Source organism: Bos grunniens, chromosome 18, assembly GCF_055505025.1.
Source record: "Bos grunniens cultivar Pamir isolate PY7600 chromosome 18, Bosgru_T2T1.0, whole genome shotgun sequence".
Taxonomy (NCBI): Eukaryota; Metazoa; Chordata; class Mammalia; order Artiodactyla; family Bovidae; genus Bos; species Bos grunniens.
In genome coordinates this window covers 16,730,896-16,756,265 of record NC_141182.1, presented here as the reverse complement: position 1 = coordinate 16,756,265, position 25,370 = coordinate 16,730,896, and the positions used below count along the sequence as shown (strand labels likewise).

Genomic DNA, 25,370 nt, shown 5'->3' with positions numbered 1-25,370 from the left:
CAGTCCTTACCACCTAATCTGTGGTGGTGGCAGCAGATAGCTGGTCTCTAAGTTTCTGACTCCACATTCCCAGATTCTAGAAATACCTAGTACCCAGGCCTTCTCAAAGTTATGTTCTATATTTTAATTTTGAGAAATGTTCAAGTTTTTTTCATTAGAAAATACATTTCATATTTTAAACATTTTCTTTTTGCTCACCTTTTTATGGCTTTATTGATCTTAAATTTGCCATGTAGTTTTAGATAATCACAAGTAAAGGAAAAATCTCTGAAAAAATTGGCTCAACTATAAAATCAACAAATATAAAAACAAAACTAGAACCAGATTAATTTACTACTTAAGGAGGCAACCAGAGATCCTGACCCTGTGTCCCCACCATATACTAATCCCTAGTGAGCATGGGCTCTCACCAAGACCCCTTTCATGCCACAGCTGAGCTGAGTCCTGCCCCCCCTAGCCCCTCACTCCTCAAAAGTGCTCAGTGTCCTAAGGGGGTGATTGCTTTAGTCTTTTATTTGTGATTGTGAATATTCTTTTTGCTTTAGCTCATGTATTTAACAAAAGATTCTGGAGATAAAATTAAAGACAATTTAGAAGCAGAAGAAGAAAGCAAGGATCTCACAGTCTGCCCCACTGATGTTTGCTGCTCCCTACCTCCTACCTTGGGCTTGCCTGGTGGCTCAGAGGGTAACGAATCTGCATGCAAGGAGAGAGACCTGGGTTCAGTCCCTGGGTCGGGAAGATCTCCTGGAGAAGGAACTGGCAACCCACTCCGTGTATTCTTGCCTGGAGAATTCCATGGACAGAGGAGCCTGGCAGACCATGGGGTTGCAAAGAGTCAGACACAACCAAGCGACTATTTGATGATGATGACCTTCTACCTTAGACAGCAAGCAAACTATACTTATCAGCAGGATCCAGACATTTGCCACGAGGGCTGCTGTAAGAGCCACTTCATGACTCAAATAATAATATTAATGTGTTGGTTGCTCAGTCGTGTCCGACTCTTTGTGACTGCATGGACTCTAGCCCACTAGGCTTTTCTATTCATGGGATTTTCCAGGCAAAAATAGTGGAGTGGGTTGCCATTCCCTTCTCCAGGGGATCTTCCTGACCCAGGGATTGAATCTGCATATACCCTTTACAATTTTATTTATTTACTTACCTCTGTGCAGGTTTTCTTCAGTTGCAGTGGCCGGGGGTTGCTCTTTGTTGTGGTGTACAAGCTTCTCATTGCAGTGGCTTTGCTTGTTGCAGAGCACTGGTCTAGAGCGTGGGCTTAGTAGTAGTGGTGTATGGGCTTAGTTGCTCTGAGGCGTGTGGCATCTTTCCAGACCCAGTATTGAACCAATGTCCCCTACATTGACAGGCATATTCTTAACCACTGGACCACCAGGGAGGTCCCAATATACCCTTCTAAATCGTATATTTTAGTATACTTGCAGAGTTGTACAATCCTCATCACAACTCTGAAGCATCATTATCATCCCCATTTTACAAATGAGGACCCTGAGACTCAGAGAGTTTATATGTAACTTGCCTACAGTCCCAGAGCAATAGGTGGAAGACAGGCAGCCCTGGAGTCCAGGCAAACTGACACTCTGGAGCCTCTGCCTTTAAGCCGTGCTCTACGTTGCCTTCCCTGGATATCCTTCAGTCTGCATCCTGTACATCATTCAGAGCTTGAGGATGTCTTCATCAAGCCCCCACCATGGCGTGCAGAGCCTTGTGACCTGGGTTGCTTTTGCTCTCACAGGTGTCCCACTGCCCTATGTGCTTCTTTGACACAACCCCCACTGGCCGGCTCCTGAACTGCTTTGCAGGGGACATGGATGAGTTGGATCAGTTCTTGCCCATAATGATTGAACAGTCTGTGCTCCTGGCTTTGGCGGTGATCATCATCCTGTTGATAATCAGTTTCATGTCTCCCTATATCCTGCTGATGGGAGTCGTCATCCTCTCTGCTTGCCTCATTTATTTTAGGTGAGTGGGTTCTTTTTGCTTGTGAATGAGGTTTGAGTCTAGGACCGACCTAGAACTGGAGGGTGTCAGAGGTGGATGGCCCAGGTCGCTCCCTCCCGTTCTCAATGCAGGATGTTCAAGAAAGCCATCAACGTGTTCAAGAGACTGAAGAACTACAGCTGCTCCCCTTTGTTTTCGCACATCCTCACCACCCTGCAGGGCCTGAGCTCCATCCATGTCTATGGAAAAACTGAAGAATTCATCAATGAGTGAGTCCTTCTGCTCTCTGAGGGTGATGGGGAATGTGGCAATGGTGGGGAACAGGAAGGAAACAGAGCACCTGGGAACAGCACCATTGTCAGAAGACTCAGAGCGATCATTGTTTTATTCCATTTATTTCACTGCACCTCCAGAACCCCATCTGGAAGATGGTACTTATAAGAATAAAAAATGTAAGGGATATGAAAAATGTCTGTCAGTTTTAAAGACCTGTGCTGTTATATACATATATTAATACAATGAATGGTAAGATGTATTGCCATGTTAGTACTGAATGCATTTATTTCTTTCTTTCACTTGCAAACAGATATCTAAATATAATAAAATAATAAAGAACAATAGTTTTCAAAATAGCAGAATTTTCTTCACTATTCACACCCATAGATTTGCCTTCTAAATGTTTGTTGAAACAATCAAATCCTATGATTGTTGCTGAGGTTTAACTGTGTAACATAAACTTATCTACTTGTAAGCATCAGTCAAACATGGTCTGCACTGAACTACAAAAAGTTTGCAGTCTAATGGAAGACAGGGGACACAGATGTATATTTTTGTAATAAGACAAGTGTTGAATACAATGCAATAGGGAGAAACGCAGGTAGAATGACTTGGGGTTTCAGAGGAGAAAGTGATAACCCGCAGCTTGGGATCAGGGAAGGCTTTGGGGAGGAGGCAACATCTGAGGTGGCCTTGAAGCCAGGGAAGATTTGGGCATGGGAGATGGTGTGTGCTCTGTTAACTGAAATATTGAATGAACCATGGTGCCAGCTCTCCCGTTGGCACTAGAGAGACCCAAAGACTATGCAGAGACTAGGACTAAGGGATCATTCAGTCAACATTGAGACCCTCCCAGGTGCTCAGCACCCAGTGGGGATACAGCTGTGAGCAAGGTGGACAGATACGAAGAAGGGATTGCTTTCCTTCATTCACTCACAAATCTGGGCCTTTATTCATTCTTGTTGGCCCAGTAGAGTAACTTACCCATCCTGAATCAATTATCGAGGCGAGGGGAAGAGAACTGCTAATAGGCCTAAATCGGTCCGAGCTCACTCCTAGATCTGGGGTCAGGTGAACTCCATGGCTGAGAAAGGAGTAGAAAGGAATCCTCTCCAATTTTCTTCGTTGGTTCTTTGGTGAGACTGGGGAGCTGGATGCTGGAGAAAGCAACCAGTGTTAGGAAACCCTGGGTCAGACAGACACATGTGACTTTCATGTTGTCCTTTCTTTGTCAGGTTTAAAAAGCTGACAGATGTACAGAATAACTACCTGCTGATGTTTGTGTCTTCCACGCGATGGGTGGCCTTGAGACTGGAGCTCATGACCAACCTGGTGACCTTGGTGGTAGCCCTGTTTTTGGTTTTTGGCCTTTCCTCTGTCCCCCATTCCTATAAAGCCATGGCTCTCAGCCTCGTCCTGCAGGTAAGGGATGGACTATCAGACAGCAGGGGGCCAGGGAGGAGGCTGGTGGTGGTCTGTGGCCTGTGGGCAGACTTGGGGGTCTGTGGGACTTTGATTACACCTTGGGTTTTGGCCATTTGTGACCTTATGAACTGGATGCTTGGCTTTCTGAATCTGCAGCTTTGTTCTGTTTCCTTGTCACTTCCGAACTGGGAAGCCTACATTGAAAGGTATTTAACAGAATCAGAATATTGGGATTGAAGAGAAGCCCAGAGACAGCAGAGTCCAACCTTCCTATTGTGTAAATGGGGAAACTGAGGCTCAGAGAGGGGAAGGAGTTGTCTGAACACACAGAGCTTTAGAAGCAGAGCCAGGGAAGACCCTGGGCCTCTTGGTTTCCTGTGGTGTCTTTTTTACTTTACTGTACATGCCCTGAGTCAGTTGTCACTTTTCTGAGGTACCTGGGGAGGCTATTTAAAATGTAGGTTTCCCAGTTCTCCTCTGGGGCAGGCCTGTGAGGCTTCAAAGTGCATAGACTTGAACCCGAATGCTTGGCCCAGCCTGGTAGGCTGATTCAGCTGGGCTCATGGAGCTGACAGGAGGGCCACACTCCAGAGCACAGAGGAGCGATTCAGAGTCAGGTCCTGGTTGGGTGGGGTCTTGGAATCTGATTTTTAAAATGGGTTCTTGAGGGGACCCTGGTGTAGAAGCTTTTCATGTCTCATGGCCTGAATTCTTCCATGCCCAGGATCAGGGCCAAGGCTTATGTCCACAAAGTCCTGGGGAAGGGCTCTCCCCAGAGGGCTGTGAGGCTAGTTAGGAAACTCAGTAAACCATGGGTGCACAGTTCCATTGGCACCCTCTCCCACAGGGGTAGTTGTTAACCATCCTCTCTCATTCTTTCTCTCTAACTGGGCTGGGGTCTTGTGTGCCCCCTGCTGAGGCATCCTTTTGGGTGCAGAGGGGCTCCTTCCTGCTCCTTGTTGAACCCTGTGGCAGACACACATGACTGCTGTGCTCACATGGCCAGGCCTGTGTGCAGACTCTTCTGAGGGTGCACAGGCCATGCAGGTGGCTGTGTGGTGCGCATGCCCACAGACAGCCGCCCCAGGCCTTAAGTGGGCAGCTGGGGAGCTTGCACTGAGCCCATGCCCTGCTGGACACTTGCTATGCTTCTTCCATTGAACTGTCACCACATTCCATGAGATGCGGCCAAGTGGTTAAGAACATGTGGTTTGGAAGCTGCAGGTTCTCAACAGGCTCTGTTCATTATCATCTATGTGACTTTGGGGAAATCTGTTACCCTCCTTATTTCTTTTATGAAAGGGAGATAATAAAAGTTCTGGAATCATAGACTTGTAAGGAATATATGTAAACTCAAGTGTTCATACGTGTTAAAACCTTGGCCCAGAATAAATGCTGGATAAACATTCCCTATTATGGTTCCCAGCTTACAGATAAGAAGCTACAGTTTCCAGAGTTAATTTGCCTGTGTTCCCACAGCAGCTGAGAGACAGGTTTGTCCATGGTGGGACACACTCTTCTCTCTCTCATTTTTTCTGACACACAAATATATAAACACACACCTGCACACACACGAACACATGTGCATGTGGCCCACTGCAGAATTACCCTGAGCCTTCCAGAACTCTGGGGAGAGGCCCCACACTGGAGTCCTGGGGGACACGCGTCACTAAGGACAGAGATGCCCCCTGCCTGCTGAACCCTGTGCCTAGGTTATCTAGTGCTGGAGCAAAGAGTGGGTGGAGGCTTTGCTGTCCCAAGTACACCATGTATTGGAGTGTTTGCTCAGGGTTGACCAGTTGTCCCACCACAGGACACCAAGGAGAAATTCTGCTAGAGGGCCTGAGGATTTAAGAATGGCCCTAAGTTCATCCTTTCTTCTCAATGTCTGGTGTTCTGTTTGAGTGTCTAATTTCTATGCTGGGTAACAACTTCTCAGTCCACCTGCCTTGCCCATCCCTGAACCCCTTCCCATCCACTTTCTTCAGTTTAGCTGCTCAGTCATGTCTGACTCTTTGAGACCCCATGGACTGTAGCCTGCCAGGGTCCTCTATCCATGGAGGTTCTCCAGGCAAGGATACTGGAGTGGGATGCCATGCCTTCCTCCAGGGGATTTTCCCAGCCCAGGGATCAAACCCAGGTCTCCATCATTGCAGGAGGATTCTTCACCATCTGAGCCAGAAGGGAAGCCCAAGAATACTAGAATGGGTAGCCTCTCCCTTCTCCAGGGGAACTTCCTGACCTAGGAATTGAACTGGGGTCTCCTGCATTGCAGGTGAATTCTTTACCAGCTGAACTACCCCCACTCCAGAGTGATCTTTAATTCTGGTTTTCCTCATGTCATCACCTTGGTTAGACCCTCTAGAGACTCTCTGTCTCGTTATGCACTAAACCTAAGCCATCCACCTACATTCCAGGCCCTTACATCTGGCCCTAGTCCCCACACACACTCTGTCCTCTGATCAGACTTTGACTTCTGCATGTACTCTGGAGGAAATTCAGGCTTTGGGAGGCAGGTATCACACACAATGTTGCTTTGTAGCCTTGAGAGATTTCTTAGTAAATATTAGAGATATTTTTGGTTACAAGCCAAAACAAGTCATATAACCAATTCAAAATGGCCTTAGCAATCTGGGAACTTATTATCTGATGTGACCAGAAGGCTGAGGTAGGGCTGTCCTCTGTTGGCAAATTTACTGGCTTATCATGAACCCATGATCTTTAATTTTTCTGCTCTGGCATCCGCAGTCTGACTTTATCCTCAGGATTGTCTACTCAAGTTCACGGAATGGCTGCTGCAGCCCCAAACAACTCATCCTCATCCAGAAACTGCTAAAGACTGGAGAGGAGATAACTTTTTCCATGTGCCCCCTTGTAAGAACAAGGAGTTGTTTCCTAGAATACTCACATCTGAGTTTTCCTTGTGCTTCGTTGGCCAGAATTGTGTCATGGCTCACTGCTAGGGCTTCCCTGGTGGCTCAGAGGGTAAAGCGTCTGCCTGCAATGAGGGAGACGGGGGCTAGATCCCTGGGTCAGGAAGATCCCCTGGAGAAGGAAGTGGCACCCCACTCCAGTACTCTTGCCTGGAAAATCCCATAGACTGAGAAGCCTGGTAGGCTACAGTTCATGGTGTCGCAAAGAGTCGGACATGACTGAGTGACTTCACGTCACTGCTAAACCAGTCATTGGCAAGAGGATAGGGGTTAATATGATTGGTTTGAAGTAACCAAGCCTCCCTGGAATTCCAGGCTGCCAGACACCTGAACATAACAGAAGCTGTGTCAGCAAGGAACGAAGATGGGACTGGCTGTTGATAGGCAGTCAGTCAACTGTGCCTGATATCCTTTCCCAGCTCAGTGTCATTTCATGATGGTGGCCTCTTCTCTGACTTCTACAGGTTTTCCCTCCCTGGTCTCCTTAGCCCATACATACCCTTTGCTTTATCCACAGTCACATGGCCTGAGGAGCCCTGAATGGATGATGCCATTTTACTACTGTCAAGACTGTCCCCCTACTATGAACACCTGTCTCCATCCATGTTTAGCTGGCTAAATCCCACTTCTCCTTAAAAAGGTGCCTCCAGTGCCACCCCCTCCAGGAAGCCTACCCAGCAGCCCTCGTCTGGTGACTGTCCTGTGGCCATGACGGAGCTGAGTGCTTCCTCTATCATGCCGCCTTCTCGATTGACCTGTCTTTCTCCCCATTCTACTGGGTGCTCCTTGAGGGCAGGGCCTGGGTCTGCTGCACTTTAAGCATGGAGCCTGGCCCAGCACCTCCATCAGAGTTTGTTGATTGACTGTATAAGGGAGTTGTTGCCTGGCACCTTCTGCATGGCCTGAGGGGTGCAGAGCATCAAAACTGGGGCCCCCATCCCAGCTCTGCCGCTGGCTTCTGGGTGATTCTGTGTGTATCACTTCCTCTCTCTGGGCCTCTGTATCCTCATCTGTGGTGCCTCCAATTCCTAAGAATTCCTGAGGCTCCTCTTAGTCTGGTTTTTCCTGAAGGCAGAGCCTGAGACAAGGACTCGGATGCAGGTAGATTATTTGTGAGATGCTGTCTAGAAAGGACCCAGGAGCAGGAGCATGTGACAGGGGAGGAGGAATTGCACTGCAAGAGTGTCATCGAGAGTCACTGCTCCATCACCAACTAACAGGATTGTCCCTGAAGGCCAAGAGATAGGAGAGTTTATCTAGTGGCTCCTTTCCCCACTAGGAGAGGGCTGCTCCCAAGGGCCGTAACTCCCATGTTTCTGGGCTGCACTTGGGCTGAGTGGGCTCCTGTAGTATGGACAAAGGTTTTGAACATAAAGCAAAGGGCACCTGAGGTGAAACAGGCTTGGTGGGATTCTCTCCTACAGCTGCCCACCACAGCTGCAGCCACACTCAGACGTAGCTCAGTGGGGCACCAGAGATACCTGCTCCTTCCCTTTAAGGGAAGTTGTCTTGGTTTGAGGAGCTACTCAGGAGGAATGGCAATTTCCCACCTTTGGAAGCGGTGAGAACCTGAGGTCACCCCTACAGCCTGCTCCTCAGATACTTCTCCTTTGTTCCAGCTGGCGTCCAACTTCCAGGCCAGTGTCCGGATTGGTTCAGAGGCAGAGGCATGCTTGACAGCTGTGGAGAGGATACTGCAGTACATGAAGGTGGGACACAGATCTGGCTTTGTGCAGGGAGATGTGGAAGTCTCACATCCAGCCTTTGCAAGCCCCAGCACCTCAAGGGCCCTGAGATTTTCCCAGGAGGCAACTGGCTTCTGGTCCTTCCCCTTCAGCTCCCCCAGAAGGATATATATCATCTCTCAGAAGCTCTTCCACACTCATCAGCTCTTTTTGACCATATCCCTCATGGCACTCTTGGATATAGATGGAATGATCTGCCCTTTTTAGAAGAGAGAGGTTTGCTCAAATATAATAATGATGATAACAATAATAATTGTTATTAATATGGCTTCTATTTACGTCATAGTACTTAAGAATCCAGATGTGGAAACAGATCACCTGGGTTCAGGTCTAAGCTTTGCTCCTTGAGTCAGCTGTGTAGCCTTGTGACTTATTCAGCCTCTCAGCTCCCCATCAATGAAATGAGACAGATCGCAGTATCTGTGTCATTGGGTTATTACAAAGATTAGATCACATCCTATGTAAATCACTTAACGCAGTGCCTGGCCCATAGTAAAGGCTCAGTATAATGATATCTAGATTGTTTCATGGAATCACAAAACAACTTAATATGGTTAGCTGAATTATTATCCCAATATCCAGAGGAGGAATCTTTCCTCCCAATCCAGCCACCTTGCTCAATGCAGAGTTGTGGGCTTAGAGTCAGGCAGCCCTGGGTTTGAGTCCCCATCAGCTGTGTGATCTTAACATGTCATCCGACCTGTGTGAGCCTCTATTTCCTTGCCTGTGAAATCATTTAAAATTGCCTACCTCCTAGGATAGGAATAGAAAGAAATTGTCTGCCCAAGGGCTCTGAGCTCTAAAACACAACTAACAGGAGTGAGCTAACCCTGCTGTCCTGGTTATCATTATTCCGGATTCTGTGTCTTTAGAGCCTCACACAATAAATTAGAGTTTTCTATGTTAATAACATGGGAACTACCAATATGGTTTCTCACTCTTTGGGGATAAAATCATGTGCATTTCAGGTGATTGGGGGTGGGATGCTCCTCTGATCACATGGTGGTGGCTCAACCCTGATTCAAGGGCAGGCTGGGATGGTTCACACACTCAACAGCTAGAGGCCAGTGGGTCAGCAGGGGATGGGCAGAGATGGATAATCATTGATTTATTTTTCTCTGTTTGAAAACGAGATGTGTGTCCCTGAGGCTCCTTTACACATAGAAGGCGCAAGCTGTCCTCATGGGTGGCCACAGCATGGGGAAATCACGTTCCAGGATTACCAGATGAAATACAGAGACAACACGCCCATTGTCCTCAACGGCCTCAGCCTGACGATTCACAGCCAGGAAGTGGTGGGCATCGTGGGAAGGACAGGCTCTGGTGAGCTCAGGGTCCAGGGCATGCCCTGTCTTCAACATTGGATTTGGGTGTCAGACTTGTCTTCAGACATGTGGTGACTCAGTGACCCTACAAATAGTTACTGGGGACTCATTTTGTGCTAGAAGAACAAAACCCATAGTCACTGCTGTCATGGGATCCCAGTGGAGGCGACAGATGTTGACAGGTCATCAAATAAGGAATGAGGAAGATAATTGCCTTGGTGGTGAAGGCCCTGGGGAAGGAGAGGGGTGATGTTAACAGAGCCACGGAGTTGTTGGGCCCTTGAACTACGGTAGTCTGCACTCTGAGGCCAATGTTTGCGATGGAAGGGTGAACAGGGTGCAGGAACGAGTGCTTCCTGCAGGGGGCGTGCAGAGCTCTGCAAGGGCGAAGACCAGCTTGCGTGGGCTTCCCTGGTGGCTCAGATGGTAAAGAATCTGCCTGCAGTGCAGGAGACCCAGGTTTGATCCCTGGATCTGGAAGATCCCCTGGAGAAGGAAATGGCAGCCCACTCCAGTGTTCTTGCCCGAAGAATCTCATGGACAGAGGATCTTGGTGGGCTACACAGTCCATGGGCTCACAAAGAGTTGGACAGGACTGAGTGACTAACACTTTCCTTCTCCCCTCCCCCTCTCAGTCAGTTCAGTTCAGTCGCTCAGTCGTGTCCGACTCTTTGTGACCCCAAGAATCGCAGCACGCCAGGCCTCCCTGTCCATCACCAACTCCCGGAGTTCGCTCAAACTCACGTCCATCGAGTCGGTGATGCCATCCAGCCATCTCATCCTCTGTCGGCCCCTTCTCCTCCTGCCCCCAGTCCCTCCCAGCATCAGAGTCTTTTCCAATGAGTCAGCTCTTCGCATGAGGTGGCCAAAGTACTGGAGTTTCAGCTTTAGCATCATTTCTTCCAAAGAACACCCAGGGCTGATCTCCTTCAGAATGGACTGGTTGGATCTCCTTGCAGGCCAAGGGACTCTCAAGAGTCTTCTCCAACACCACAGTTCAAAAGCATCAATTCTTCAGTGCTCAGCTTTCTTCACAGTCCAACTCTCACATCCATACGTGACCACTGGAAAAACCATAGCCTTGACTAGACGGACCTTTGTTGGCAAAGCAATGTCTCTGCTTTTGAATATGCTATCTAGGTTGGTCATAACTTTTCTTCCAAGGAGTACCTCTTTTTCCACCTGCTTCTCCCCACTTCCTTTCTCCTGGCTGACCTCTTCCTTCTCTTCCTCTCATCACTTTTGGGAGATCTGACCCAAGGGTATTCACCCCTTTCCACTTTTTGCCTTGTTCGGATCCCAGCCTTGGGCTCCAGGGGCTGCCTCCTCCAGGCAGCCCCCCAGGATGACAGGAGCCTCCCAAGTCTCTGTTTCCTCAGGCTCCTGCAGGCCTTGTACTGCTGCAAAGTGAAGAGCTCCCAGCTGTATTCTTTCATGTGCTTCTCCCTTTCCGTTTCTCCCCTGCAGCTGGGCTGAGAGGGCTGGGTCTGATGTAGAGCTGCTCTCAAGTAGTGATGGTCCAATTGACTGAATTCATCCAGTAGGTATTTAGTGAGCACTTACTGTATGCCAGGCCTGGAAACACAAAGGTGAACAAGACACATGGCTGCCCCTCACACGGACCTTACCTTTTACGGCAGAGGTTGGAAACTCAAATGTATGTGATAGGCCTGGGGTGTGAGGAAACAAGGGTGGGGAGGGCAGCGCATTGAACTTGAATACTTCCTCTCTCAAGGAAGCAGCTATGCTTGGCTCTAGCTGCCTGTTGCCTGAGGGGATATGGGCCCAGTGTTGCCCATTTTACTGACTCTCAAGAGAATCATGCAGTTTGAGCTTTTGTATACTGGGTCTTTGGATTTTTTTTTTTTTTTTTTTTAATGCTGGCAAAGAATTAAAAAAGCAGCAATAACATCGTGTGTGTGAAACAAAACTTATGTGTGGGCTGGATTTACCCAGGGCTCCATTCACGCCCTCTGACTGAGGCAGTAAGAGCTGTTCATGGTTTTGGGCACCCCTTGGGGTGGGGACTGGAGACTCCAAGCCTCTTCTGCCCTCTCTGGTTCATGATGACAAGGAGTGGGTCATGGGGAGGGGAGTCTGGGGTGGACACCAGGTCTGACCTGTGCTGCCCCTCCTGCAGACTCAGAAGACAGAGCCCCACTTATTCTTGCCCTGCAGGGAAGTCCTCCTTGGGGGTGGCTCTTTTCCGCCTGGTGGAACCAGCCGGTGGCCGTATCCTCATCGACGGCGTGGACATCTGTAGCCTCAGCCTGGAGGACCTGCGGTCCAAGTTCTCAGTTATCCCTCAAGATCCAGTCCTGCTGTCGGGGACCATCAGGTGAGCGCTGGGCTGAGGCAGCCTGAGCAGAGGACAGTCTCCCAGCAGGAGTCACTGAGTGGATCCCTAGGGATGGGCTGCCTCTCATCACCTGTGGCCAGAGTCCCAATTTCTGGGCCTCTGCTCTCTCCTTGGTGGGAGAAGAGATGTCCCTGATGAATGAATGAGGCCTGGATACACACAAGAACACTTCAATCAAAAGGCCTAAACAAAAGGCCTAATTTTAATTTTTAAAAACCCTAATGGGATTGGTCAGATTTCATATCACTATCAGTGTTTGCTCTGTGGTTGACCACATATTTCCATGTCTGGATGTGGTTTATTCTCTTCTGTCTCCCTCTGGATAAGGCCAACAGGGGTGTTTAAGCTCGATGTTTGCAATCCAGGCAGTCCCGTCAGTGAGGCAGATGGAACTGGGTCTCTGGCCTCCTCACCACACTTTCTGTTTCTTCTGAAGGCAACTTGGGGATTAAGCATCATCCAGGTTACTGCTGGTGCTTGTTAGTGCTTCTTAGCCACGTGGGAGTCCATGGTACGGAGTCTGAGGAAGGATGAGGCATGAAAATGAAGCTGGGTGCCTCACATACAGGGATATCTAAGGGCATTTATCTTCTTAGAGGCAAGAGGATAGACTAACCACAGAGCTTCAGTCATCCATTTATTTATTTACCCATCATTCATTCATTCCTTCATCCTTTCATCCACTTAACTTGCCTTTTCTGAGCCTCTGCCAGGTCGACATTGTGCTAGGGACTGGGGACACTTGGATGAATGATCAGTGCCCTTCTTCCCCTCAGAAGTTCACATTCAAGGGTGAGGGGAGTTGTAGACATGTAAGACCTGTCAAGTTATAATATTAATGCAAGGATGTAATTTGCTAGATCAGAGATATAAACCCAGTGCTAAGGGAACCTAAAAGTAGGACAAATAACTCTGCCTGGGGGAATTCAGAAAGCCTTCCAGAGAAGCAGGGGAGGCCTTTGAGTAGGGTCTTGAAGGCTTAGTAGAAGACTGCACGGCAGAAAAAAGGAGGAAAGCCTTTCCAAGGAGAGTGCATACTGTATGCACAGAGAACTTTGTACCAATTGTGTTGTTTTAGAGGAATGAGATAAAATTTAGTGATAGACTTCTGTGTTAAGGTAGAAGTTGGCCCGAATCTATCGTGCCTTGATATAGGAGTAGTAGAAACATGAATTAATATTTATTGAACATTTAAATGTGCCAGCCCTATGCTTTAATATTCTGGGTCATTGCAGTGTCAGAGCAACTCAGTGAGGTGGGCACTATTACTTTCTACAAACTGAACTTAGGATAGTGACTTATTGAAGGAGACACACACACAAAAGGTAGAGCTGAGATACAACTCCAGATACTATCGCCCTACCGAGTCATAGTACCTCCCCTCCCCCCACACTGCTTGCAGCAGAAAGTGTGCACCGGCGGACAGGAGACCTGGGTTCCCTGCCTTTCGAGGTTCTGTCTAACTCTGAGTATCTTGATGCCAGCCTGTCTCTCTGACGTGTGGTATGAGCTTGAACAAGCCACTTAACACTGATAAGTCATAATTTTCTCATCAATAAAAGAGATCCGTCTCATGAGGAAGAGGATGTCAATGAACCCATCTGTAAAAATGCTTTGGCAATTACCAAATATTAAGCAAATAGGGCATTCTATCTTCTGCCTCTTCAATCTAGCCGTACACACAGAATGTATGTTGAACTGGGGGGAAAAAAAAACAGCGGTTAAGACAGTTTTCAACTGGGACTGAGTGGCTGCATAACAAGGATGTGTTTATAATGTTTCCTATGCCAAATGCCAGGGCAAACTTTAATGGGTATAAAGTCCAATTAGATCCAAATATGATGTTAGTTGCCTGGATGATCAGTTAGGATTCCTTCTCTGCAAGAGACAGGAAAAAAAAAAACAACCTTACCACAATGAGATAACACCTTATACCTACTAGACTAGCAATAAGAAAAGAAAAAGGAACATAACAAGTGTTGGTAAGAATGTTGAGAAATTGGAACCCTCAGGAACTATTGGTGAGAACGTAAAATAGCACAGCCACTGTGGAAAACAATTTGGTGGTTCCTCAAAGAGTTAAATGTAGAATTATCATATGATCCACCAAACCTGGTTCTACAGATTTGAAAGAATTAAATTTCAAGAATCAAATCTACAGATTTGAAAGAATTACCACAGAATTGAAAGCAGGGCTTAACAGATACTTGTATAACAGTGCTTATGACCTTATTCACAATAGCCAAAAGGTAGAAACACCCAAATGTCCATTGACAGATGAATGGATGAACAAAATGTGACCTATACAAACTGTGGTATATCATTCAATCAGAAACAAATGAAAAATTGATACATGATACAACATGGATGGATCTTGAAAGCATTATGCTAAGTGAAGTAAGCCAGATGCAGGATGCTTCAGTCGTGTCCTACTCTTTGTGACCCTACGGACTGAAGCCTGCCAGGCTCCTCTGTCCATGCGATTCTCCAGGCAAGAATACTGGAGTGGGTTGCCGTGCCCTCCTCCAGGGGATCTTTCCCAACCCGTGGGATCGAACTGAGTCTATGATGTCTACCTGTATTGGCAGGCAGGTTCTTTACCACTAATGCCACCTGGGAAGCTCCAAATATTGTATATTTCCATGTAAATGAGATACCAGGAATAGGCAAACCTGTAGAAACAGAAAGTAGAAAAGAGGTTACCAGGGGATAAGGGAGGAAGGGGAGAGAGAACGTTCAATCGGCAGAGTTTTTATTGGTGTTGATGAGTTTTAGTGGTTGTTACCTGACATTGTAAATGTGTTGAATGCCACTAAATTGTACAGTTACAGTTAAAATGATAAATATTATGTTATGTATATGCTAACACACACTGAGACGCGCACACACACCCCAGATGGCTTAAGCTAAAAGAACCTCTTGAATCACAAAACAGGAAAGCCAAGGTTGATTCAAAGGACCAATATCCCCTTCAGTCTGCCTTGGCTTCATCCTTGGGCTCCACTGTGGGCCGTGGGGGCTCCATGTCTCCTCTTCCTGAGGCAAGATGGTTGTAGCCTCATTTGTGCAGTTGGTGAGAAAGTACAAACCCTTTTTCTGGTGATTGTTGTCTAGGTCCTGAGATACATTCTGATTGGTTACCTTCCCCACCCCTCAGCCAATTGCTGCGGCCAGGGGTTACCACCTTCTGGTTTGCTTCCACCCGAGTCTGCTCCACCTGGACCACACAGGCTTGATGGCTAGGAAGGAGGTAGCCCCCAAACAAGACTTGGGAGCTGCTGCCTGCAGAAGGAAGAGGTACTGGGAAGGCACAAGGAAGACCACTTGTGGGAGTTTGATGAGTTTCTCTGGATCCAATAATCCAGCTCTAACCATCCTGACTACCCTGGTGGCTCAGATGGCAAGAAGTCTGCCTGCAATGCAATACACCTGGGTTCAATCCCTCGGTCCGGAAGATCCCCCAAAGATGGAAATGGCAACCTACTGCAGTATTCTAGACTGGAAAATTCCACGGACAGAGGAGCCTGGTGGGCCTACAGGCTATGGGATCCCAAAGAGTTGGACACAACTGACCAAGTTTCACTTACTCAACCATCCTCGGTCACGTGCTCTGTGGGGTGCAGACGACTCAATGGGCAAGTGTGCTTCTTGAACACTTCTCTTTCTCTCCTGAGGCAGATTCAACCTGGACCCTTTTCACCGCTGCACAGACGAGCAGATCTGGGATGCCTTGAAGAGGACGTTCCTGAACAAGACGGTAAGCGTGAGGCTGAATTCTCAGTCCTGCTGGTCCTCCAGGCTCCTCTGGTGCGGTGTGCCAGACGCTGCGTGGATTAAATCATCTCACGGGAATGAGATGGTTTGAGATCCCTAGATAAGGGCTGATGATGCCAGTAGTAAGCCAGGCATTTACCAGCTCAGGGCAAGGGGGGTACAGCTTTGTCTTTCTGGTGCTTACAGTCAGGAAACTCAGATGGGACCAGTGCTGTGTAGGTAGTGATGAGAACTGCAGACACCGCAGTGGGTGGCCAGCCAGGGCCTCTGTAGAGACACACATTTGACAGACCAAATGCTGAGGGGGCAGCTGGGCACAGATCCTTGAGAGAACATTCCATGTTTAAAAACTAGCAGGTGCAAAGACCTTGTGAGGGGAACTGGATGGGCAGAGCTGGGGACGAGAAAGGTCAGTGTCTGGAGTGTGGAGACAGGGGCGGGGAGGGCTTGTCACAGACAGGACAGGACAGGAGAGGTACGAGGGGGTCAGTTTTAGAACTCATCCCACTGTGGCTCACAGGCGTATTCCTCGATATCACAGATCTCAAAGTTGCCACAAGGCTTGCAAGCAGAAGTTACGGAAAATGGCTCGAACTTCTCCGTGGGGGAGCGGCAGCTGCTCTGCATTGCCCGGGCCCTCCTCCGCAGCTCCAAGGTGAGAGCTGTGGGGCACGTGAGGGGTCTGGGGGATGCCCAGCTTGGGAAACACACTGCTGTTTCTCCCTCAGGCACCTGGGACTCTGGGCTCCACCCTGGGTTCTGTCCACAAATCCACAAAGGGCTTGATGGTAACTTTCTGCCATTCTGGGCAACCCTGCCTATGGAAGGGGGGGCCTCTCTGCCCACGTACTCCGCACCCTGGCACCCCAACCTAGACTTGAAACGTCCTTGCCACAACCAAGCCCCAATGCACGCCTCCTGCACAAGCCACAAGGCTAGAGATAAATTCACTCAAAGTCGCCTACTGTGCTTTCCTTTTAAAACTTGGGGGCAGGACATTCCCTCATCTTTATTAGATGTGAGAATCAGATGACACCTGTTCAGGAGCAAAAGAACATTTTTTTCTTAAAGTTTCATCCATCCAACAGTGTTTCTTCAGTTCAGTTCAGTTCAGTCACTCAGTCGTGTCCGACTCTTTGCGACCCCATGGACTGCAGCACGCCAGGCCTCCCTGTCCATCACCAACTCCCAGAGTTCACTCAAACTCACGTCCATCGAGTCGGTGATGCCATCCAGCCATCTCATCCTCTGTCGTCCCCTTCTCCTCCCACCTTCAATGTTTCCCAGCATCAGGCTCTTTTCAAATGAGTCAGCTCTTCGCATCAGGTGGCCAAAGCATTTGAGTTTCAGCTTTAGCACCAGTCCTTCCAATGAACACCCAGGACTGGTCTCCTTGAGAATGGACTGGTTGGATCTCCTTGCAGTCCAAGGGGCTCTCAAGAGTCTTCTCCAACACCACAGTTCAAAAGCATCAATTCTTCGGCCCTCAGCTTTCTTCACAGTCCAACTCTCACGTCCATACATGACCACAGGAAAAACCATAGCCTTGACTAGACAGACCTTTGTTGGTTTAAAATTTTCCAAATATTTCAGATACTACAGGGGCTACTTAGGAGCCAACTTTCCCTCACAAGTGAGGCGCTGTACACACATACACACCCACACCTCCACACTCACACAGGTATACATACTTGCACACACAGGCACATGCAATGCACAACATGGTCAGTTAATGAGCAGTGCAAAAATTGTTGGTGCGACAGTCAGAGCTGAGGGGAAGAGCAGACAGAGCTCCGTGGGGCCTGGAGCAGGGAGGTTTCAGAGGAGGAAGCACTTTCCCGTCTTGCTAAGAGAGAGGGGTGACAGGCCTGGCAATGTGTAGGTAACATTTTCTTAACCCCTCAGTTCCGTATTTCAGTTACTGAGCTGCTTGGTGTGAAGGCTGCTTTCTCTAGATTGTTTTCCAAGTTTGCGTCATCACTTTATGATTTTTGTCATATCTGTGTACCACCTAGCCTGTGATTTACTTGTGATGCCTTGTCTTGTGAAGGAGCAAAAATCACACTTTCTATACCAATTAAATTCTTCCAATGCATATTTTTTTAAAACTTTTTTATTTTGTGTTGGGGTATAGCCGATTAACAATGTTGTGCTAGTTTCAGGCCAATAACAAAGGAACTCAGCCATACATATACATGTATCCATTCTCCCCCAAACTCCCCTCCCATCCAGGCTCATAACATTGAGCAGAGTTCCCTTTGCTACACAATAGGACCTTGTTGTTTATCCATTTTAAATATAGCTGTGTGTACATGTCCATCCCCAACCCTCTAACTATCCCTTCTCCCCTTTCTTCCTCCCCCTGAAACTGAAAGTTTGTTCTCTATGTCTGCTAGTCTCTTTCTGTTTTGTAAGTTCATTTGTATCATTTCTTTTTAGATCCTACATATAAGGGATGTCATATTTCTCTTTCTCTGTCTTACTTCACTCAATATGACAATCTCTAGGGTCATCCATGTTGCTGCAAATGGCATCTGATGCATATTGTTAATGAAAGAAATACAAACATGTTAAAGTAAAAAGTGCATTTATCCACATACTAGCTGCACCATTTCTTCTGCCACCCGGGTGTGCTTGGCTGTCCTGAGAGGAACATTGCTCTACGTTAATTCAGGCAAATAGGAAGGCAGTTCATAAAACAGGAAGTTGCTACTGGCACATTTTCACTTTTAAGAACTTAATTTTCTGGTCACTAAAGAAGGTGTCCCTGGTAGTTCAGATTGTAAGGAATCTGCCTGCAATGCAGGAGACCTGGGTTCTATCCCTGGGTTGGGAAGACCCCCTGGAGAAGGAAATGGTAACCCATTTCCAGGATTCTTGCCTGGAAAATTCCATGGACAGAGGAGCCTAGCGGGCTACAGTCCATGGGGTTGCAAAGAGTCAGACACAACTAAGCTACTAACAGACACAAAGTGTAGTTAGCTCTTGGTTGAGACTTAACATTCTCTTCATAATGTGATGGATAACTTAAAGCTCCAGGTGGGTTTCGAACCAAGTCCAAAGATTTTCCAGCTGAGGTACTAGGCAGATTGGCAGTCACCCCAGGACTAGACCCAGGGTTGAGTCTGAGGAGGCTGCCTTCATTGCTATTTCTTATCTACCAGATCGTCCTTATTGATGAGGCCACAGCCTCCCTCGACTTGGAGACGGACATCCTCATCCAACACATAATCCGTGAAAGTTTCCGGGGCTGCACAGTGCTGATCATCGCGCACCGTGTCACCACCATCCTCAACTGCGACCGCATCCTGGTCATGGGCAACGGGAAGGTGAGGGGACACTCCCAGGCTGCTGGGAGGATGGCGCCCAGGCCTTCGGATCCCTCAGGACCGAGCTCAGCTGCACCCTGCTTCCCTCCCCTTCTCTCTCTGCCTCCCAGGTGGTGGAGTTTGACAAGCCTGAGGTCCTGCAGAGGAAGCCGGGGTCCACGTTCGCAGCCCTGCTGGCAATAGCCAGTAGTTCCATGAGCTGAGGAGGCGGGACTGCGTGGAGGCAGGCGTGGCTGAGCCGGCCGTGGTGCAGTAGTCAGAGCCGGCGGGGAAGACTGCAGCCTGAAGCCTCCTCTGCAGAGATGGCTGCTTCTCTGCAAAGCAGGGCTGGAGTGTGCTCCAAGTGCTGGTGATGGGCGGGAAAAGGACACTGAGGGAGCACAGCCTGGAGTAGGGCACTTGCTGGCTCCCCTGGAGACCACAGAGGAATTTCATAATAATGATAAAGTTTATTACAATTTCTGATTGGTGTTGAGTGTTGCAAGTGGTATACTGATTTTGTAAAAAAGAAAAAAAAATAAAGGAAAAGTCGCACTCTCAGTTCTGCTTTCTCTGTTAGCTGGTATTCATTCAGCTACAGCAAACAGAAACGTTCTTAAGCTTTCTGGTAAAAGGGACGTTATTAGCTCATGTAATGGAAAGTTCCAGAAAAAACTCTGGGTTGAGTGCCAGTATCAAAAGGACATCTGCCGTGTGGGCCCTGCCTTTCTTCACTCAGCCTCACTTTCATTTGCTTGACTTCACTCTCTGGCCTCCTGTCCTCATGGCACAGCACGGCTGCCAGCCGCCCGAGGCTCACATTCCACCAGCTCCACACTCCCAGTCCTCTTTCTCCAGGGATCCCAGCAAAACTCCAGCGCTAAATCACTGGGCCAACTTGAGTTGCTCATCCCTGAACTAGTTATGTGTTAGGCTGCTGGAATGCAGTGAGGGGCCAGGCCCAAATTGTATGCCTGTACCCGGGCCTGGGGAGGCGATCAGCTACCCTGAATCACATAAATGGAGAATGGAGAAGGATGCTTCCCCAAAATAAAATCGGGGTGTTATTACTACGTTAGGAAAGAGTGGACAGCCCCCAAACAGTAGCTGTCTATCCTGTGCTTGCTTACTAATTGGAGCATAGATGGGTGAAATAAAGAGTTAACTTATTATTAATACATATGCCAACTGAAAATAAGATCATTTGTGTCCCCCTACCCCTAATGGTTATGCTGCCGCTAAGTCGCTTCAGTCGTGTCCGACTCTGTGACTCCATAGATGGCAGCCCACCAGGCTCCCCCGTCCCTGGGATTCTCCAGGCAAGAACACTGGAGCGGGTTGCCATTTCCTTCTCTAATGCATGAAAGTGAAAAGTGAAAGGGAAGTCACTCAGTCGTGTCTGACCCTCAGCAACCCCATGGATTGCAGCCTACCAGGCTCCTCCATCCATGGGATTTTCCAGGCAGGAGTACTGGAGTGGGGTGCCATTGCCTTCTCTGACAAACTGTGTTGGGTGATATGAAAGAAATGAACAGGGTGACAAGACCAAGAGTTAAAGACGGAGTGGACCTGCTTGGGACTGTGGTGAAGAAGGCCTCGTGCATCACTGTCATTACTTTAGGAGACCCACAGTTAAGATAAAGTCAGCACGAACATCTAGCAGAAGACATTCGAGGCAGAGGGAACAGCAACTGCAGAGCTCCCGAGCCATGAATGGATGTGGATGCTGTTTTAAAAACAGAAGATTCGAGTGGCTCGTGCAGAGTTATCAAGGCCTGGGATAAGATGTGATGAGGTCAGGAGGTCAGCAGGGGTCAGATGGTGCTGGATCCAATAGGCAGTTGGAAGGAATCTGGACTTCATTCAGAAGTCCTAAATTTGAAAACATTTAAGTGTGAAAAGAAGTCACTAAAGATTTTTCAGCAGGGGAGAGACAGGATCTGACTGACATTTTTAAAAGGTCATTCTGGCTGTTGAGTGCATCATGGATTTTACGGGGCAGGCAGAAAGCAGAGGTTGCATCTAGAAGTTCTTTCCATAAATGGGAAGGGAGAGGATATTGGCTTGGACTGCGGTGGCTATGGAATGAAGAGAAGTAGACAGATTCTGGATATATTCTAGAAGTAGAGCCAACAAACTGATAGCTATTTTTGAACTTAGCTCATCCTTCCTCCATTTTAAAAATAGAGATCCTTTCTAATTATTTTGTGTGACTCCCATGGCCTTGTACATAGTAGAAACTTGGTACATATTTATTGAATTAAATTGAGTTACACTGAATTACATAAAATGGAATCAAATATAATCACATCAAATAAACTGTATTAAAGTGAGTTCAATGTGCACGGAAGTATTTCTGGCTCTTGAAAGATGGTACATAAGGCTGCCAGTGTCCCAACCTGGGACACTTCCTTCGGCAAGCTCAAAAGCAGATTTTCTAAAGCCACTTTCAAAACTGTGGATACACAACTTTGGGTCCAATTACAGGCTGGTCTACAAGTGTAATTGTAGATCCAGAGAGTCGGCTGTAACAGTGGTTCGGATCATTAACCGGTCAACCACCTGAGTCTATGTCAGCAATTATGTAAATGTTCCTGCAATTAGATTTGCATTTTTATTTGATTGAGAGTTTTAAATATCATCTTTAAAACAAAACAGCTATATATGCATTCTCCTATCTGCCTAAAGCACGTCAAGTCAGTGGGACATCCAATCCTGATGAGGCTGCTGCCAGCAAGGAGGGGACACGTGTATAAGTGTGAGTGCGTGCATGTGCCCATATGGATAGCTTCCAAGTCAACGAAGTAGCCTGAGCCAGCTCTTCTACTCATAACGCTTTAGTGGATTATTTTTGTGAAGGGTAGCTGGCCAGTATAAGCACTCACCAGCCTCAGTATGGCTAAACCATATGCCATTCACCTACTAAGCTTTGGTTTCCCTAGAAGAGATGCCTGGGTCTATTCCAAAATCTCTATACTCTTTTGAAAAGCCTGTAGACCAGCTTGGAGGTCCCCTCAGTCCATTTCCAGAATTCCCAAACCCAGAATCTTAAGAATCCATTGGAAAAGCACACTCTACGGGTCAAGTGGTTCCTTCAGCAGTTGCTCATCCTACCTCGGATGGTGTTGGTAAAAGATTTCTCCCAGGCATACATTTTAATCAGCTTGATGCAGGTCAGAAACTCATTCATTGTCTGAACTCGCTTGTCTGTCACTGAAATTGCTGATCGTCGGAAAGCTGAATTGAGCTTAGCCAGAAACATCTGAAATCAAGGTACAGTGTTCAGAGAGAATTGTTGAGTTGCTGTTGGCCTAAAAATCCAGGGATCGGAGTGTAAGTGCCAGGAAAAGTTCTAAGGGAGAGATTCTCAGCTGAATCCTTCCACTGAGTTGTGGTCAATGTTCTCTGGGGACACAACCTGAGTCTGGCCAGGTGATACAAATGCAGGAATCACCAGGATACGAGGGAAGCACTGGGGATTTTGACAAATTGAAGAAGCATGCCCCCTTCCCCAGGGCATTCAAATTCAAGTTCTTTAAATTCAAGTTCTTTAAAAATTATGCTGTCCATGAGCCCAAAGTAAGGGCTCAGGTTTCAGGGCCAGGCCCTGGAAGCAAAGCCTTCTACCCACTTAAGTGAGAGTGTGCGTGAAATACAACTGCAAAGACTTGCTATTACCTGGATGGGGATGAATAGCAAATACACGGATATCCCGATGAGAGCTGTGGGCCCCAGAATGAAAAAGGCGTACACTGCACAGACAGCCATTAGGATAGGGATGGTGGCTGGCAAGGGACAAAACAAGGCAGCTTCAAACAAGGAATAGCTATCACTCGATAGTATATTGAGCACCTGGAAAGAAAGCACACAGGTTCAGGCTTTGGAAGGGCCACCCGAGCATTTCCCCAACTGACGACTTTTGGAAGGGCTGGGGCATCTGCGGAAGGAAAGGGAAAACTGCCTTAAAGGGGCTGGAGGTCATCAGAGAACCAACACAGTGAGTCTTGTGAGTTTCATTCTATGACTCTGGAGAAGCCAGTCTTTTAGGACTGAGAATCCCAGTGAAGAAAGGCGTAAATACCACCTGGGAGTACATCGGCAAAGCCCACTGTCTTCCTGACAGCTCTCTCTCCTTCTTCCTTGTTAGCACAACCCTGCTGAATCAGGGCATCCGTGGGCCCAGGAAAAAGACCACATTTCCAAGCCTGTTTTGTGGAAGTGTTGTGACCATACAGCTATGCTCAGGGCAATGAGATACAAGCCAAGGTATCCAGTGGAGCTTTGGGGGTGCATTCTGACAGGGAGCCAACTCAACCTGGAAGACATACCCCTTTCTCTTCTCTGCTTCCTCCTACCAGTTCTCTGAAACATGACCAGGATGTCTGGACCTGCAGTTTCCATCCTGAACAATTATGGAAACCATGTACTAAGGTAGTGATAAAGAAAGATAGAAGAGCCTGGAAGCCCCCATTCCAGCCCTCCATCACCCTCTTTCAGACTCAGGTAGACTGAAATAAATTCATCCTGTTTAACCCACTGTTATTTGGGGGTTTTGGTTTTACACAAGTGAATCTAATCATAATTGATACCGGATGCTTTAAACAAAGTGAAAGAGCAACTGAAAGAAACAGTCTCTTCCCTTACCTCCCTTACCTGGGGTTCCCTTGGCCAGGGAAATATTCTCAAGTAAAAGGTGAAGATTTTATTGCTAAGGATTAAGGGCTTAAGGAAATGTCAACTCTAAAGTCCAACAGGCATGGTCTTTGTTGTGACTTGACATCCAAAATATTACACGGTTGGAATCATCAGATCCTACCAGGCTCCTCCGTCCATGGGATTTTCCAGGCAAGAGTACTGGAGTGGGGTGCCATTGCCTTCTCCCCTAATGGTTATAGATATATATAAATAGAAAGGGTAATTATTTTCAATTTACTTATAGGGAGACCTCATTGTTTGAGGAGAATATGTTTCAAAGTACTTTCCTTTTGTTTTCAGATTAGTGTCTGGTTTTGCCCTAAGAAAGATCAATTCAGTAAATGAGTATTTCTTACTCTGTTGCAGTGGGGTGGATGCTGGGGACATAATGATGTACCCACCCTCATGGAATTTGTCCTCCAGAGAGTAAATAGAGAGTGAAAGTTGCTCAGTGTCTGACTCTTTGTGACCCCATGGACTGTGAAATTCTTCAGGCCAGAATACTGGAGTGGGGTAGCAGTTCCCTTCTTCAGGGAAATCTTCCTAACCCAGGAATCGAACCCAGGTCTCCCACATTGCAGACAGATTCTTTACCAGCTGAGCCACCAGGGAAGCCCTCCCAGAGATTAACTAGTTAGCAAGTAAACAGGAGGTTTTAACACCAAGCGACAGGAGGCAAGGGCAGCGTTCAGGAGATGGAGGCAGTCAGAGCAAGCTTCTTGGTGGAAGAGATGAGACCAGAGAAATGGACAAAGGTTTGCTCAGATGAAGGGGACGGGGGTAAGGAAGACTGTCCCAGGCAGAGAGAAAAGCAAACAAACCCCTGTGGGAATGAACTGTGGCAGGGCTGATTCAACAGCGGGACCTGAGCTAGTGCCACGTGTGCATCGCCTCTGTGCCCTTCCTGGTTCTTAGGCAGCACCCGCTTCTCTCCTGAAAGCGTTTCCCAGGTGGATGTCTTCTCTCTTAAAAATCCTTTTGTTCAGTGGGTCCTCTTCCCCTCATCCTTGCTTTTTCCTCCTGGGGCCCTGAAGAGTGGCTGCTCCTGCTCCCAGCCTGGTACAACTCTGCAGGGTCGCAGAGCTGCTCGTCGGCAAGTTGAAGATCACTCTCCTCGCCTGGCCCTGCCCTCTCCCAGAGCTGCCATGGGGCAGCTGCCTGTGTCACTGGGAGAGTGCTCCACATACTCAGTGCTGCTGCCTCATGGGACAAAGTTATCTGCCTGTTTTCCTTCAGTTGGCCAGCAGATGGCAGGCTCTTCCCAAAAATGTGGGGAAGGTCCCGCGGGTTCCAGGTCTAGATCCACTGAGAACTACTGTTGACCCCTTAGTCAGAGGACAAGAACCAGAGCCCGTTTCCACTAGGTATTCAGGGCATCATTTCACCTCTCCTCACAGCAGCTTCTCTTCAGGGCAGGTTCTCAGCCTTCCCAGCACACTGGAGTCACCCAAGGTGCTTAAAATATCCTGATGGAGGTCCACCCCTAGGTGTTTTGATTTCATTGGTTTGAGGTAGAGAGTGTACATTGGGATTTTTAAAGTGGTAAGTGAATCTAATATGCAGTGGAA

At 47.8% G+C, this 25,370-nt stretch overlaps 1 protein-coding gene across 3 annotated transcripts in view; it reads left to right on the top strand.

The window, feature by feature from the left end:
* Positions 1-19,668, top strand: part of ABCC11 (ATP binding cassette subfamily C member 11) — an 87,499-nt gene extending 67,831 nt beyond the window's left edge. For all 3 annotated transcript variants that reach the window (XM_086349468.1, XM_086349469.1, XM_086349467.1), the window contains 10 exons: positions 1,757-1,983; positions 2,094-2,231; positions 3,474-3,660; positions 8,216-8,305; positions 9,475-9,664; positions 11,845-12,004; positions 15,704-15,782; positions 16,341-16,454; positions 18,964-19,128; positions 19,239-19,668. In XM_086349468.1, the coding sequence (XP_086205594.1) occupies positions 1,757-1,983; positions 2,094-2,231; positions 3,474-3,660; positions 8,216-8,305; positions 9,475-9,664; positions 11,845-12,004; positions 15,704-15,782; positions 16,341-16,454; positions 18,964-19,128; positions 19,239-19,331 (1,443 nt within the window). In that variant the 3' untranslated portion in view covers positions 19,332-19,668. The remainder of the gene's footprint in view (positions 1-1,756; positions 1,984-2,093; positions 2,232-3,473; positions 3,661-8,215; positions 8,306-9,474; positions 9,665-11,844; positions 12,005-15,703; positions 15,783-16,340; positions 16,455-18,963; positions 19,129-19,238) is intronic.
* Positions 19,669-25,370: the final 5,702 nt, after the last annotated feature.